At 34.4% G+C, this 15,550-nt stretch overlaps 1 protein-coding gene across 2 annotated transcripts in view; it reads right to left on the bottom strand.

The window, feature by feature from the left end:
• Positions 1 to 15,550, bottom strand: part of RNPC3 (RNA binding region (RNP1, RRM) containing 3) — a 29,191-nt gene that overhangs the window by 12,819 nt on the left and 822 nt on the right. For both annotated transcript variants that reach the window (XM_014588195.2, XM_006149495.3), the window contains exons 2-8: positions 14,010 to 14,057; positions 12,243 to 12,361; positions 10,173 to 10,256; positions 9,389 to 9,500; positions 8,181 to 8,249; positions 6,815 to 6,957; positions 2,900 to 3,025 (exon numbers count right to left, since the gene is read on the bottom strand). In XM_014588195.2, coding sequence (XP_014443681.1) covers positions 2,900 to 3,025; positions 6,815 to 6,957; positions 8,181 to 8,249; positions 9,389 to 9,500; positions 10,173 to 10,256; positions 12,243 to 12,361; positions 14,010 to 14,057 — 701 coding nt within the window. The remainder of the gene's footprint in view (positions 1 to 2,899; positions 3,026 to 6,814; positions 6,958 to 8,180; positions 8,250 to 9,388; positions 9,501 to 10,172; positions 10,257 to 12,242; positions 12,362 to 14,009; positions 14,058 to 15,550) is intronic.

Genomic DNA, 15,550 nt, shown 5'->3' with positions numbered 1-15,550 from the left:
ATTGTAAATAAAATTGTGACTAAAATATTATTTCCGATTTATTTTAAATTGTAAAAACCAATACTACAAAAAGCATTTACTACACATTATAAGTATTGCACAAAGTGAATTTTCTTATTTCAATAATCCCTAACAATACTCTAATATGGGTACTATTATGTTTATCTACAGATAAGAAAACTTGAGGTTAATAATTTGCTTAGAGTCACTCAGTAAATGACACAGGATTTGACAACTATTAATTCTAAACTGCAGGATATTTACCAATACACAAGAATAGCTCATTCTGTGTTTAATACAAGCATTTTTAATATACTAATTTTTATATATGATATAAAAATGTTGTAATAACAGAGCAGCCACTAGCCAGACATGGCTAATGGCATTTAAAATGTTGCTGTCCAAATTACAATATGCTATGAATATAAAATATGCATCAAATTTTAATAACTTTGCATTAAAAAAGAACATAAACTATCTCAATAACTTTTTATATTGGTTACATGATAAAATAATATATTGGTATTATGAGCTAAATCTATTTCTTTTTATTTTCTTAATGTGCCTACTAAAAAAATTTATGTGGCTCCTGTTTTCTATTTTTATTGTTCACTGCTGTTATAGAGATTAAAGGTATAGGTTACTTTGGTATCAAGACAGACATAGGGGGCAAAAATGTACATATTATTATTTATATCCAAAGTTAAATAAAACAAAAAGATCAAAACCCTTTTCTTTAAAAATGAAAAAAAAGATCATTTTAATAACTCCTTTATTAATTCTGAAGTTATTTATAACTCAAGGGAAAATGTCCTTGTAGAAAAGCTAAATAAAGTTAACACTTCAAAATGATAATTTGATTAAGATATAATTAACATACACAGAATTCTGTGACAAACAGGCAAATAAAATTTCTGCAATAATATAAACTAAATTCACATTAATGCAAAATCTCATAGACAAAAAAAAAAAGGGTAATAAACTTCAAACAAAACACATATACAAAAACTATCACTATGCTAGCAATTTTTGGATGATAAGAAAATCTCTGGGCCAGCTGATGGAGTGGTGGTTGAAGAATAAGATCCTATGTGGCCTAATGTGTGGTTTGAGTCCCAGACTCAGTTTCTTGAAAATCACACCATGTGTATGTGCAATCGTGACCAAAATGCCAAAAGGAGAGACTGAAGGAGAAGGCACTGTAACATGGCAACCTTCCATGAGGGGTGTCTGCTCACTCTTCCAGTACTCATTTCTCTCCAGTGAGCACGTATGCCCTCTATCAAATTTAAAAAATAAATGAAAGAAATAAAATGTCCAAAACACAATAGAAAGTGGTATCTAATAACATTTTTGCATAGTTATGGCCTTGAACCTCATCCCAAATTTACTTATGCCCTGGGAAATATATTTTATTTTTATTTATTTATTTTTAGGTTTTAACCATAGGGCACATGTGCTCACATGAAGAGAAAAAATAAGAGAGAAAGTGAGAAATCACCTCCCAGGAAAGTTAGCATATACTTCAATCCCTTCTTTTTTATTCTCCTCCCGAGATATTAAGTACGCACATGCACATGCTCAGTGTGATTTTCAAGCTGCTAGGTACACACATGCACATGGCTGACCACATGTGGGAACCTAGCTGCTTAAAAATTTATTGTAAGAAAACACAGTCTAAAAGAATTCCTTTTTTTTTTTTTTTGAGAGGGATTTTTTAATTTTTTTCCTATGGGACATTTGTATTCATCAGAGTAACAGAGAGAGAGACAGGCAGAAAGTGAGAAATCAACCCCCCCCTCCAGGGGGATGGTCACACTGCAATCCCTTCCCCTCCATTCTCCTCTGGGATCTTGGGCATGCATGCACATGCGCCCAGCGTGATTTTTAAGCAGGCAGGTCTGCTCAATCCATGGTAAACTATGTGGGAGTACAGTAACATAACCATTATGCCATCTGCTGGTCCTGGAATTTCTAATTTTTTAAAAATATCAATGATATCCCAATGGCTTTCTCAATAAATTCAAGTGTCCCAGATTAATATTTACTATTAATATTTACTATTAATATTTACTTATGCCCTGGGAAATATAGCCTCCACATAGCCTTCTTTCTTTCTCTTCATAATATCTATTTCTATTCAACAAGCTTTCCTAACTCTGGAACTTCCTTTTACTTTTCTATTCACATAAGACATCTTTTCTTTACCTCATTGTTGTAGTAAAGTTAAAAAGAACTAAATAATTTTATATAAACACACTGGTGATACCATTATCAAATCTGTGAATACCAGAAGAGAAAGACATGGTAAAAGTAAAGTAAATGAATTTTGTTTAGGATAATATCTTAAGTGTTTAGAAGGCTTTCTCTCTATGCATATAGGAAATAGGAAATGAGAACTTCAGGTTTCAAGAAAAGAGATTAAATTTACAGTTAGAGACTTGATATTTATTGGCACCCCAAATGAAGCTATAAAAATGAATGTGATTAACCAAGAATATAAATTCATGAAGAGAAGAAAACCATGGACAAAAGCATAGGGATCCCTTCCTCCTACCCCCAAGAAAGGAGGCAAGAGAGCTGGGGTAGGGAAGACAGACAGAAAGGAATGAAGAAAGTAAAAAGGGAGGAGAGACAGTAGAATGGGAGATAAAAGGGAGAGAATAGTATGTAAAATGAAGGTTGGAAAAATCTTGAGACCTGGGGTAGTTAATACTATCAAATGCTGGTCAACTATGACAGAATTATTAATAATTGTAAATTTAGCAAAAAGAATGCCAAAGCTGAATCAAGTAGACTGATATGAAACAAAAACTACATTGAGAAATGATATGAGTTAAGCAAGTATATAAAGTACATACAGAAAACCCTAATTTCATAATTAAAAAAAAATAATTACCTGTGTGACGCAGATGTTGGTGTATTCAACATATCCTTTATTTTTTGTTTTTTTCTCACATGGCGCTGCTTTATTGTTTTTGGTCTTTTGGGCTGAAGATTTGCTAGTTCCATTAGTTTGGTCATTCTATGATGGGAAGAGGGAAGGTAAAGAAGATTCCCTTATCTATAAAAATATCTATTTACTACTTCCTCTGTTAAGATTACATTTGTATTTGAAATAACCAAAAATTTATTCAATTGTAATTTACCAAACTAAAAAAAATGTTTCATTATGAACATTATTAGCTGCCCAAATAAAAGGCTAGACTTTATGCCAGTTGAAAAAGATACACTAAAGCAATCCATGTAACTTGTTCGTTTTTTGACTGATATTCAAAAATATTATCAACAAGTAAAATTAATTCATATTCTAATTGTCAAATATAGCAACTGAAGTATTTCATTTAAAAGTATGGGGCCAACAGGTGGTGTGGTGAATAAGGGCGCTGGATTCCCACATGGCTAACCATGGTTCAAGTCCTGGACCTGGTGGCTTGCTTTCTCACTTTCCGTTTCCCTTTCCCTCCTTCCCTCTGCCTCCTTCTCCCTCTCCTTCCCTCTCCCTCTCCCTTTCCCTCTCCCTCTCTCTCTCTCTAGTCAAATAAAGAAAAAGAAATAACAATAACAAATAGAAATAAATAAATAATTCTTTAAAAAAAAGTATTTTGTACATAATTGTTGCAATCTATCAGTACATAAACAAGGTAACTTAAACTATTTCAAAACAAAGTAGTTTATAACTAAAAACTACTCTGAAGTAGGCATAAATAAAAAGCAGAAAGTGATAATTGATACCTTTTACATAGCTTTTCTCTATTAAGAATAAGAATATTAATATTTAGGACAGATCTTGTTTAGGTATGATTGTATCTTCTACAGACCAGGAGCTCAAAACCCAGTAGTTAAAGCTCTATCTCCCGAGTTACATTTGTAAAATTTGAAAGCAATATAGACACACACAACAAAATACTGGGGAAAAAGGAGAAGGTGTAGTTAAAATGAGCCTTATATCTATGTTTTCTCTAAATGGAAAAGAATTAAGACAGATGATTTGGTTTACCAGGTCAATTTACTTATTGCTTACAAAAAATGTTGTGGGAAAAAAAAAAAGAAAACAGTTCTTCAAAGCCTATGTGTTTATATTCATAAATTGCTCACCCAAAATACAGCTAGCCTCAATGTCAGGAAAATCAATAAATATTTGCAAAATAAATGAATAGTAGCATTTTTGGATTTTTTTTTTTTTTTTTTTTAGGTTTTGATACATTTCCACTATACAGTAGAACACCATGAAACTAGAGGCTGGTTCATACAAGTTTTCTTCTCTCTCTCTCTTGACTCAAAGGACTTATTGGCAAAATAAATAAAACAAAACCAACCAATCAAACCAAAAAAAAAGGTTGGGCAGTCTACACATTAGCATTTCTAACTACTATCATTAATTTTATAAAGAAAGGTGAGTTCACAAAGATTAAGTAATTAACACAATGTCAACATTCCACACTATTCTTTATTTAGCAATGAGTTAAAATAACCATCTATCAAGAGCTGCCAGCTTCCCTAAATATCTCTAGTCAAGACAGATCACTCACATTTTACAGTTTTAGCCTCATCTATACTTTGACTTTAACTCTCCCCCTGGAAATAAAATACATACTAAATCACTTCTTAGATGCACACTGACTCAATAGTCAAATTCTGTCGATTATTTGTAAATGTTGCCAAAGTCTCTGCTTGGGTTGACTCCTGCCAACCATTCCTTCTATATCTAACTTCCATGGTACATAGTGACTTAAGATTCCCATCACAGGTTAGAGGTTGGCAACCTAAAGGCTAAGGACCAAATCCAGTTAGTTGCCTATTATCAGAACATAGCCATAGCACTCACTTAGGTATTGTCTTTGTCTGCTTCCTATTACAAGAGTCGAACTATGTAGCAACTATATGAGTTATATACTTGAACATTATTAACAACTTACTAGTCTTCACCAGAATCTTTAAAATATATGTAGATAGTCTAGAATAACAAATAAATAACTCATCTGCTATAATTACTATGAATAATTTCATACAGAATTCTACAGAATGGTTCTATAAATTATTCTGAGGTAAATACGGTCCAGGGAATAAGTTGTCAAAACAGTAATTTGGAACTAGCAGATGGCTTAATGATTATGTTGCTGGACTCCTATGAAGACGACCGTGGTTCTAGTCCTGGACCTGGTGGCTTAAAAGTCACACCAGGCACATGTGCATGCATGCCAAAAATCCCAAGAGGAGAATGGAGAAGGGATTGTAGAGTGGCCATCCCCCTTGAGGGGTGATTTCTTACTGTCTTTCCAGTGAGCACATATGGAACATAGAATTAAAATATTAGTTTATGTGGTGCAAAAAAAAAGAGAAATATATACAGCTTTTTTACATATTTTCCACTTACTTTTCTTTTTTTTTTTTTGTTTTCTTAGTTTTTACTATAGGGTAGTGAACTTGTAGGAGAGAGATACAGAAAGAAAAAAGTGAGGAATCATCCCCCAGTGAGGATGACCATGCCACAATCTGTTTTCTCCATTCTCTTCTCAGGATTTTGGACACACACACACACACACACACACACACACACACATGCATCTGGTGTGATTTTCAATTCACAAGTCTGGGACTCGAACCACACAGTTGGCCAGATAGGATCCAGTCCCTTAACCTCTAAGCCACCCATTAGCTCTCCAGTAACACTTTGAAGAGCCCTTGTAATGACAGTAGTTATAGTCTACAAAGTCACCTAAATATTACATTAGAAATACTTGAAGAAATGCATCTGAGGAAATTTAGGGTCAGGTTCCTGTGAGCCTTTGATCACAACACTGTATCAAGTTATCTGTACATTATGTTGTTTTATGTGTGTTTAAGTCACTTATTCAATATACATGGTGCTTTATTAATACTGAACTAATAGTCAACACTGTCAAAACTTTGTCCCGTGAAAAACTCATTTAACACACGTATTTTCTCCGTAAGGCATATCCCAGCCTTCTTGAGCTTAGGAACAATATGCAGCACTTCACACTATGCTTGCCATTCATTTTAATCAGCAAAACTGTCATACTAAAACTCAAAAATGTAAGACCATGGTGCTAAGTAGATCAATGAAAGGACACCTGTTTATAGTATGAAGGTGGAAACAACAGGTCACTTTATTCAACCTCATATGAAAACCGGTAAGTCTGAGAACTCAAATTGTTCATCACACTGCACATACCTATGTCCACAAAACACTGTAAAAGTAGCACATATATTAATTTGGGGGTTACACATGAATTTCAGTAAGTAAACAAATTTGGAAATACAGACTCCATAACTAACAAGGCTCAACTGTACTTTCTAATATCAGAATCATCAATCAATAGATAATTTGAAAATTTTTCCTTAAGTCTTTTTATCTATACTCAGGTATTAACCCTATAGCTAATATATGCTCAAGAGGTTAGGGGCTAGGGTTAGACAAACCCTAATTATAAGGAATTGTAGGTAGGACCAGCAGATGGCATAATGATTACATCATGACCATGGTTTCAGTCCTGGACCGGGAGGCTTAAAACTCACACCACACTGTGGGCGTATGAGTGTACATACCCAAAATCCCAAGAGTGGAATGGATAAGGGACTGCGGCATGGCCATGCTCCTGGGGGGCGATTTCTCTTTTTTCTGTCTCTCTTCTCTTTCTTTATCTTCAGCGAGCACATGCTCCCTATAGCAAAAATCTCTCATAAACAAAAAAAAGAATTGTAGGCAAATTTACAAAGACCCTTAAGAGAGTCTCCTTCCCACATTCTATGTGTCTTGGAAATGAAACAAATACTGTATCCCATTACAAACCTCTGTCGGTCCTCATCATCACTGCTTTCATATTCAGATTCTTTACTGGATAATTCCTCATCTTCTTCTGGCAAAGGTGGTTCCTCAGGTGGCTGAGGAGATGTGGGTGGAAGAGGTGCATGCAATAGCATATAATCTTCATACTAATTAAAAGAAAAAAGAAAAACTATGGCAATCTATGTTACAGAACAGACAACTATTTCCATTCAAATACTTGATATTCATTTCTCTATATCTCATGCTATTCTTTTACACATTCAATACATATTCAGTAAACTACAGCTCAGGCAAATCACTAGCTAATTACAATTCTTTGTTCTTCCTGAGTAACCAGGTTCAACTAAATTTTCAAACCTCCTGTGCAGTTGTATTTTACCATGTAACCAAGTTTTAGTCGATGAAATAAGAGAATAAAAACCTTCCAACCTTCCACAAATAATCATTTCTTCCTTCCTGATCTGCAGATTATATGGTAATGTCCTTGTCAATTTAATAAGGCAGAAAATGAAGACGACTTGTTTTTTTTCAAAAGACCTACTAAAGCAGAATATCTCTGCCCACCTTTCAGAATGGATTTGCTCTTAATCTTGACATGACCAAGAAATATCTTTTATTATATCAAATGACTAAGAATTTAAGTCTTGTTATTAACAACCGCTACCATGATCTTAACTAATATGCTCACAAGATACCAAGCATTGTATTGGTATTGTGGTTAACAAAGAAAAATTACAAAGCAAACAGTACATACATTAGACAAACAGCTAGCCCCAAAGCGAATTCTCTTCTACTTATGTAAACACTCAAATAATGTCACACTATTACCTACATATATACCAAGAATGTGATTGTGAAATAATAACTAAAATTACTCAAGAGCAGAAACAGCCTAGTATTAAAATGGGTAATTTGCGCAAAAAAATTATAAAATATTATTAGCAAACTTTATGTCTTTTGAAAATGAAACTCTATTTCCAATAAAATCAGAATTTTAAAATAATTAAGTTAAATGTAATTGTCTTACAGGATGGCACAATATTCTAGGTCAAAGAATTGAAAACACTGGGAAAACAATATGGGCTATATTATCAGAAGCATGTCTTTCATATTCTGGCTGCTCCCTACTTTCAGTTCTCAAATTTACTTCAATTACAATTACTCTACATTGGCTCCTTATCTCAATGTATTGGGTTGCTGGAAAAGTCATGATGCATTTTTGCATTAAAAAAAAACAGAAAAATAATGTTATGACATTCCCAACAACCTAATACATCAGAGGTTACTAAAATATTTGCATAATTTAGCCTTAATAATCTCAACCAGGAAAATAAATTTTGACTCCTGAAAATTCTAAGAGCCTTCTTACCATGGGAGGTCGTGCAGTAATTGGTCCAAAAGGTGTGGGCAAGTTCATTTTATTCATGAGATGAAGCACCTTAAAGTGGTAGAACATTTAAAATTACACAGTATTAACTAACTGAACTCACATCTTAAATTTTATGTACTAAAAAAATTATAATTACACTATGGATCAATTTAGTACAGAGAAAGACCCATCTCTTTTTTAAACCCCAGGACAAGGTAAAATAAAGCACTGGTATATATCTCAGAGGATTAGACTTTCTAAAATATTTGTCTATTATACAAACATAATTATTTCCATTACTAAGAATGTAATGTAAGTCAGCAGGTGGTATGAAAGTTAAGGCACTGGATTCCAAATGGCCACCTATGTGGTTCGAGTTCCAGACAAGCATGGCCTGAAAATCACGTCAGGTGCATGTGCATGTGTGCCCAAAATCCCAAGAGGAGACTAGAGGAGAAGGGAAGGTGGTGTAGCCAACCCTGGGGAGTGATTTCTTACTTTCCCTCTTTTTCTCTGTCCCTCTCTCTCTGGTTGAGTGCACGTGCCATATAGTTAAAAAGAATGTACTTACACATAAAACCTACTTGAATGTTTTTATATCTCCCCCCCAATTATTGTGAAATTATTGAACACATAAAGTACAATAATGAAAATAAAGTCACTTATATTTTCAAAGTATATTATTACTGTCAATATTTTCAGGTATTTGTGGAGGAGTTGACTGTATCCTTTAAGAATCTCTAAGTTCAAGGAATTCTAAAGTGGGGCCAACAGATGGCATGGTGGTTAAAGGTGCTGGACTCACACATGGCCAACTGTGGTTCAAGTCCCAGACCTGGTAGCTTGAAAATCACACTGGACCTGTGTGTGTACCTGCCCAAAATCCTGGGAGAAAAATGAAGGAGACTGGATGATTTCACACTTTTCCTCTTACTGTCTCTCTCTTTTGAGCTAGCTAAAGTAACAGAGTTATCAGAAATTACATTTCCCAAATTAGCTCCTATTTATTAGTATCCATTTATACTACAGTTTATAAAAGTCTTTACCTGACAATAGTAATATTTTATTACTTTACGTGCTACATTAATCATTGCCTGTCTGCAATTAGTCCAATACTATTATATGTAAGTGTGAATATCAGCATGAAAATTCAAGTATCAAGCTATATGTACATACACTTTGAGGAAAATAAATTTTATTCTACTTACCTGAACATAGAATTTGGGCACACTTGCCAAAGCATTTACTATGTTTGCTAGGATTGTGCTTGAAGGTGGTGGGTACATATACTTGAGGCATGAATTTAGAGGAAAAGTCAGTCTTAAAAAAAAAATAAAAAAGTTAAAATCCTTATCATGCTTTAACAATTCACATCAATAACTCATTTAAGATAAGTTATTGACAAGATACACAATCGACCCCTATGCTACAGTACTCTTAGATTTACCTTACTCCTGAAAGAGCTAGATAAGTACACATTTAAAAAGAAATTAGCAGGACTAGCAGGTGGCATGGAAGTTAAATAACTAAATCTCGTGTGGCCAACTCCACAGTTCGAGCCCTGGACCCAGTGGCATGAACAACATCGGCACATATACCTATATGGCCAAAATCCCGAGAGGAGAATGGTGAAGGAATTGTAGCATGGCATTCTCTCTGGGGGGGTGATTTCTCATTATCCCTCTGTTGTCTCCAGAGAGCACATGCACCCTACAGTAAAACTTAAAAAAAAAAAAAAAAAACGAAACTTGCCTTCTGATTCTATTAAAAATAAGGTATTTCTTATCAGAGCTTAATCTTAGAACTCTAAACTGTATTTATTTGAACTGAACTGGTAACAATCTCAGAGCTCAAAGTATTTAGTCAACATATTAAAAATATACATGACATACATTAAGATATTCTTATCTTTAAAATAATCTTATTTGCAATATAAATATACAAAACAATAAAATCAAACGAACAATAAAAAGCAGACAAAAAAATGCTAACCCATGGTTTGGTGCAATTCCATTTTCTATTGTTAAACAACCAAGCTCTTTCTTTTCTTTATCGTCTTCCACAGGTTCCTCAGACCTAGGATGTACAAAATCAAAGTTTATCTTATCTTTAGCAAGAATGAAAAACTGCATACAGAAAAGGCAAATATCTTTTCAAACATGTCATTATGAAAGTTTCATAAAAGCAATCAAAATTCTTTCAAGGATTTCTTAAGCATTTCAAGCATTTCTTAAGCAAATGGTAACCTTCACTAAATACTTTCTGTACACTGGACATTCCACATGTGCATTAATTTTTTTTCAAGAGAGATTTTTGTTATAAAGCGTATGCACTTGCCAGGGGGAGAAAGGGAGAGAGCGAGAGAGGGAGAGAGAGACAGAAAGCGAGAAATTACTTTCCCTCCCCAGGGGGAAACGGTCATGTCACAATCCCTTTTCTTCCAGTTTCCTCTTGGTATTTTGTGTGCACACACACACACACATGCACCTGGCATGAGGTTTAAGTCACTGGATCCTGAACCATGGTCAACTATTTGGAAACATAACCATTATGCCATCTGCTGGTTTATTTGCATTTAATTTTTATAGCAAGTCTATGAAGATGGTATAATAAATATCACTGACAAAAAAATATCTAGTTTATACAGCATAAAGCATGTTAAATTTCTTTAATAAAAATCACTTGGAGGGTTTCTTAATACTCATAGACTTCAAGGGCCATTCAAAAAGACTAGGTTAGGACCCAAGATTATATATTTCAATCAAATGTTCAGATGATGAAGCTGGCCTAGGCATCATGCTTTGAGAAACTACAGTGTAAAACATACTTCCTTCCATATGACCCAGTAATCCCACTTACTGGTATTTACCCAAAGGATAGACAAATACTCAACCAGAAGACATCTGCAAATCCATGTTTTTTGCAGCATTATTTATAATTTTTTAAAACATGGAAACAATCTAAGTATCCAAAAACTGATGATTGGGCTGAGAAATTGTGGCACATGTTCACTATGGAATATTACACAAGTATAAGAAATAATGAGATTCTATCACTTTACTCAAATTGATGAATATAAAAAGACTTAATGTTGAGGGAAGTGAGGCAGACTTTAAAAGATACACATTGTATATCCTCACTCAATTTGTACTGAGTGCTACGGCAGACACTGGGAGACTTGAAAATGTGATGGTGGAGAGGAAGGGTGTAAATGTTAAGGACTACAATGAGCAAGAGTGGGTGGTAGAAAGAGGGTAGTGGAGGATGGGTGTGAGGTGCAAGGGGAAGAAACATTTAACAGATGGAGAAATGTTAAAAAAAAAAAAAAAAAAAAAGAGCATGTTTGGGACCAGCAGATGGCGTAATGGCTATAATGCTGGACTCCCATGTAGTCAACCGTGGTTCAAGTCCTGGACCTGGAAGCTTAAACTAGGCGCATGTATGTGTGTGCCCAAGATCTCAAGAGGAGAAGGGATTGCAGCGTTGCTATCCCCTTGGGGGGTGATTTCTTGCTTTCTGTCTGTCTTTCTGGCATTTCACTAATTGGTTTAATTTTATATGGTTATAAGGATTAAAGTATTCATGACAACATTTTTATTTATCCCAATAATTTCAAGCTGTTGATTTGTCAGTATTTTTCATTTGTGTCCCTCCATATATCTCGACTGAATGTTAAAAAAAGCAAAATCTTGAAGATGACAGAATTACAGAGAGTCACAGCTGGGAAATACCAGTCTTTCATTTCAAAGATCCTGCCTATTGGTAATATCATGCTACCTCTAAAATAAGGATTTGATACTGTTTTCATTCCCTCTACTTAAAAGTGAATCCTTTTCACCCTGTTCCCTTGCTACAATACATTGATTAATACCTAATATTAAATTAATACTCAGGTTTCTAATGTACGACTAGAAACAAATTAAGATATTATTTTACTATACTAAATAGAAAAAGGTGTCATTACTGTTTCAAATTACTTACTTAATAGAAAACTACTCCAAAATTATATAACTGATTAAAAAAAATTTATAAATGTTAAGAAAACCCCTATTTTCCTTATACCTTTTCTTTTTTTCATTGCTTGAAGTGGAACATGGAGAGTGAACTTGATCTTGCTCTTTTGCAAATTCAACAACCAAAGTATGGCCTAAAAGTTTCAGCTGATGGAGTCTTGTCAATGCCTTCAGTTAGAATAAGAGTAAAAAATATGATAATTATTCATCAAAAATTATGTTAGCAACTACACTCAAAATAATGTATAGATATTTTTTGTTAAATAATGGAAGAATTTTCTTGGCTATTTCTAATCTGAGAGTACCAAGTCTTTATTACTTACTAAAAGGGCTGCTTCCTGTAATAAAGCAAAAGAAAAATCTAAATTCAGCACTCTGACACCTCCGCCAATACCAGGTGGCTAAAAATGGCTGAAAAACAAACATAACAAATCTGCCTGGTCTCACTTTAAATTCATAACCACACATATCTCAGAGTGGCCCTTAGTGATACTACACAATTACACATTACAATCTTAGTTCATTTTTTTCTATCAATCTCTAGAATATTTTATACTTTTTCCTTGTTCCTTAATGACAATATTCCTCTCCTCTTTCAGTCTTGCACCTTGCTTCCGAATTTGAGAAAACCGAAGTAGTCAGACAAAGAGTTTTGGACTTCCACCATAACTTCCCATCTACCAGCATCTATATCCATACTATAGTCTACATTCCATGTGTTATTACAAATTAACTATAGATGTTTTTATCTAAATCCAGCTATTTGATTTGTATACTAAATCATATCCTCTCTCACCTACTCAAGGGCCTTTCTTTAGCTATTCTCTAGAAATGGATTGAGCATGGACTATTCCCATTCCCCACTAGATCGCCCACATCATTATATAAGCATGCTATTTCTCCCATCCTAATTTACCTATAATTCCTCCCCTCCAATTCAGTTTCAGATGTATTCCAATCAGGTCTATGCCTTAATCAGCCCAGTGACATTGTCTGTCACAGACAACAAATTCTGTGTTGCCAAGCCAATGGTTAACTCTTAATTTTCACTTTATTGTATTTACTATAATAGATCACTCTCTCCTTGATACATGCCATTCACTTGGCTTTAAGACTTTTTTTTTTTAATAGATTTTTTCCTAGATCACTAGTTTCTACTCCTCAACGTCTTTGGCTTGTGTCTTCTTATACTCTTTAAAAGTTTTTATTTTATTTTATATAATTCTTCAAAGAAAGAAAAAAAGGCAGTCCCACCAGGGTTTTCACACTGTGATTCCCCCCCAGCCTCAGGCGGCTTGGATCACAGGCACATGCAGGTGCACCCCATAAAAAGGGAGACCTTGTGACAGGTACTCAAAACATTCCCCCCTTTTGGCCTTATCAATGCAGAGCACAGTATTACCTTTGTGCCACTGTTGCTGGCCACAAAGGTGTGTTTTTGGTCATCCTATCCACTAAATGAATTCTCTTGGTGATCTAATCCAGCATTTAAGTTTAAATGTCTCTATGAGTCCTCAATCTATAACTTCAGCCCAGATCTCGGCCCTAAAGCCAAGGAACATATTATATATCCAAAAAATGGGTAAGTCTCATCAGGTGTTTAATATAATAAATACCTAAAATTCAGCAGTTTTTAAAATGAACTACCAATCTCTCCCCTATCTTCAACAGATATACCAAATATACCCTGTTGCATAAACTTTTAGAATACAAATCCTTGGGTTTTTTAAAGCTATAGTTTAACTTTACCTATTTGTAATCAAGATGGGACAAGGAAATTGTTCGTATATTTGATAGTAAAGAAAAGTCATCATACCTTTATAGCTGCTTTTTCATTAGGGAAAGTAGCAAAAGCTGTATGTTTCTGAAACAGAGTTAAGGTACAAATTACTTCCAAAATAATTTGTTTTTCATAAAGAAGTTTGGCATTTTCTGGTAATTTGACATATTCATAAAATAATGGGACAAGACGGAAAGTTAATACCATTTAACTGATTACTAATTTTAGTTCAGTGGTTTTCAAAGTTTTGGGGGTCAAAAACATTTTGAAGTGAGATCTAATAAAGCATTTTCACATAAGAGGCATGTTTTACATATATAAATAGTTCAAAATATCTAAGTTTAAAACCCCCTACTACACACACAGGATTACTCTTAAACCACCTAAAAATAGAAAATCTTTCTTTTATATAACATGCCTAAACATCTTAAAGTTTCTACTATATAGTCAATAAAACTTAAAAAAAAAAAAAGGTTTGCTAACAGAGAAATCATTTCTCAAGGTGCATATTTCCTCTGATTTATCTTGGTAATAAAGTTCTATGAGATGTCCATTTCAAAACATAATTTGTAGATAATAAATGAAAAGTAAATTAAGCATTATATATGTACATATATAACACATATATATAACATGTTGTTTACTTATTTATTTATAGAGATTTTTGCTATAGGACACATGTACTCCCCAGAGAGACAGAAAGCCAGAAATCTCCTCCCTCCACACACACACACACAGAGGTGGTAGTGGCCATGCTGCATTCCCTTCTCCTCCATTCTCCACTTGGGAATTTGGGCACACATGCACCTGTTGTGAGTTTCAAGATGCTGGTAAGGGACCCTAACCGTGAAATAACCATTATGCATCTGCTGCTCTCAAGCATTATGTTAAAGAATTCCTGTCAATGCTTGTTCAAAGTTACTAATCATATCACACAATTTAATTTTGTTTAATCTGATCTAAAATGAACTAAATAAGTGAACTTAAACTGAACCATATAGAACATTTTCATTTATTTTTTTTTGGTATACATGACACTTAAAACTAATCAAAATCAGTCTTTTTTCTCATGATTCTCAGTCCTGCCTGCACATTAAGAATTACCTGAGATTTTAAAACCATTCATTGATGTCCTATCCCTCACAGACCATCCAGCAGAAAGTTAACATTGCTATTATTATTTTAATAAAGAGAACTTCATCCAAAATATCTTCAAATATAAAAGAAAATAACTGTAAATTCCTGCATAGGAATTTTTAACAGTCTTAAAATAGTTTCCTAAAGAAGTCCGTGGGAGGGAACCAGCAGTTAGCTAGCGTAATGGCTATATCGCTGGAATCCCATGTAGTCGACCACGGTTCGCGTCCGACCACGGTTCGCGTCCGACCACGGTTCGCGTCCCCGACCCGGTGGCTTAGAACTCACACCGGGTGCCTGAGCGTGCGTGCCCGCCCAAGATCCTGAGAGGAGAATGGAGGAGAAGGGATTGCAGCGTGACCATCCCCCCTGGGGGTTGATTTCTCGCTTTCTGTCTCTATGTCTCTCTCTGTCTGTCTGGCGAGCGCACGCGCCCTATA

Source organism: Tupaia chinensis, unplaced genomic scaffold, assembly GCF_000334495.1.
Source record: "Tupaia chinensis unplaced genomic scaffold, TupChi_1.0 Scaffold000270_1, whole genome shotgun sequence".
NCBI lineage: Eukaryota > Metazoa > Chordata > Mammalia > Scandentia > Tupaiidae > Tupaia > Tupaia belangeri.
This window is presented reverse-complemented; position numbering and strand designations above follow the sequence as displayed.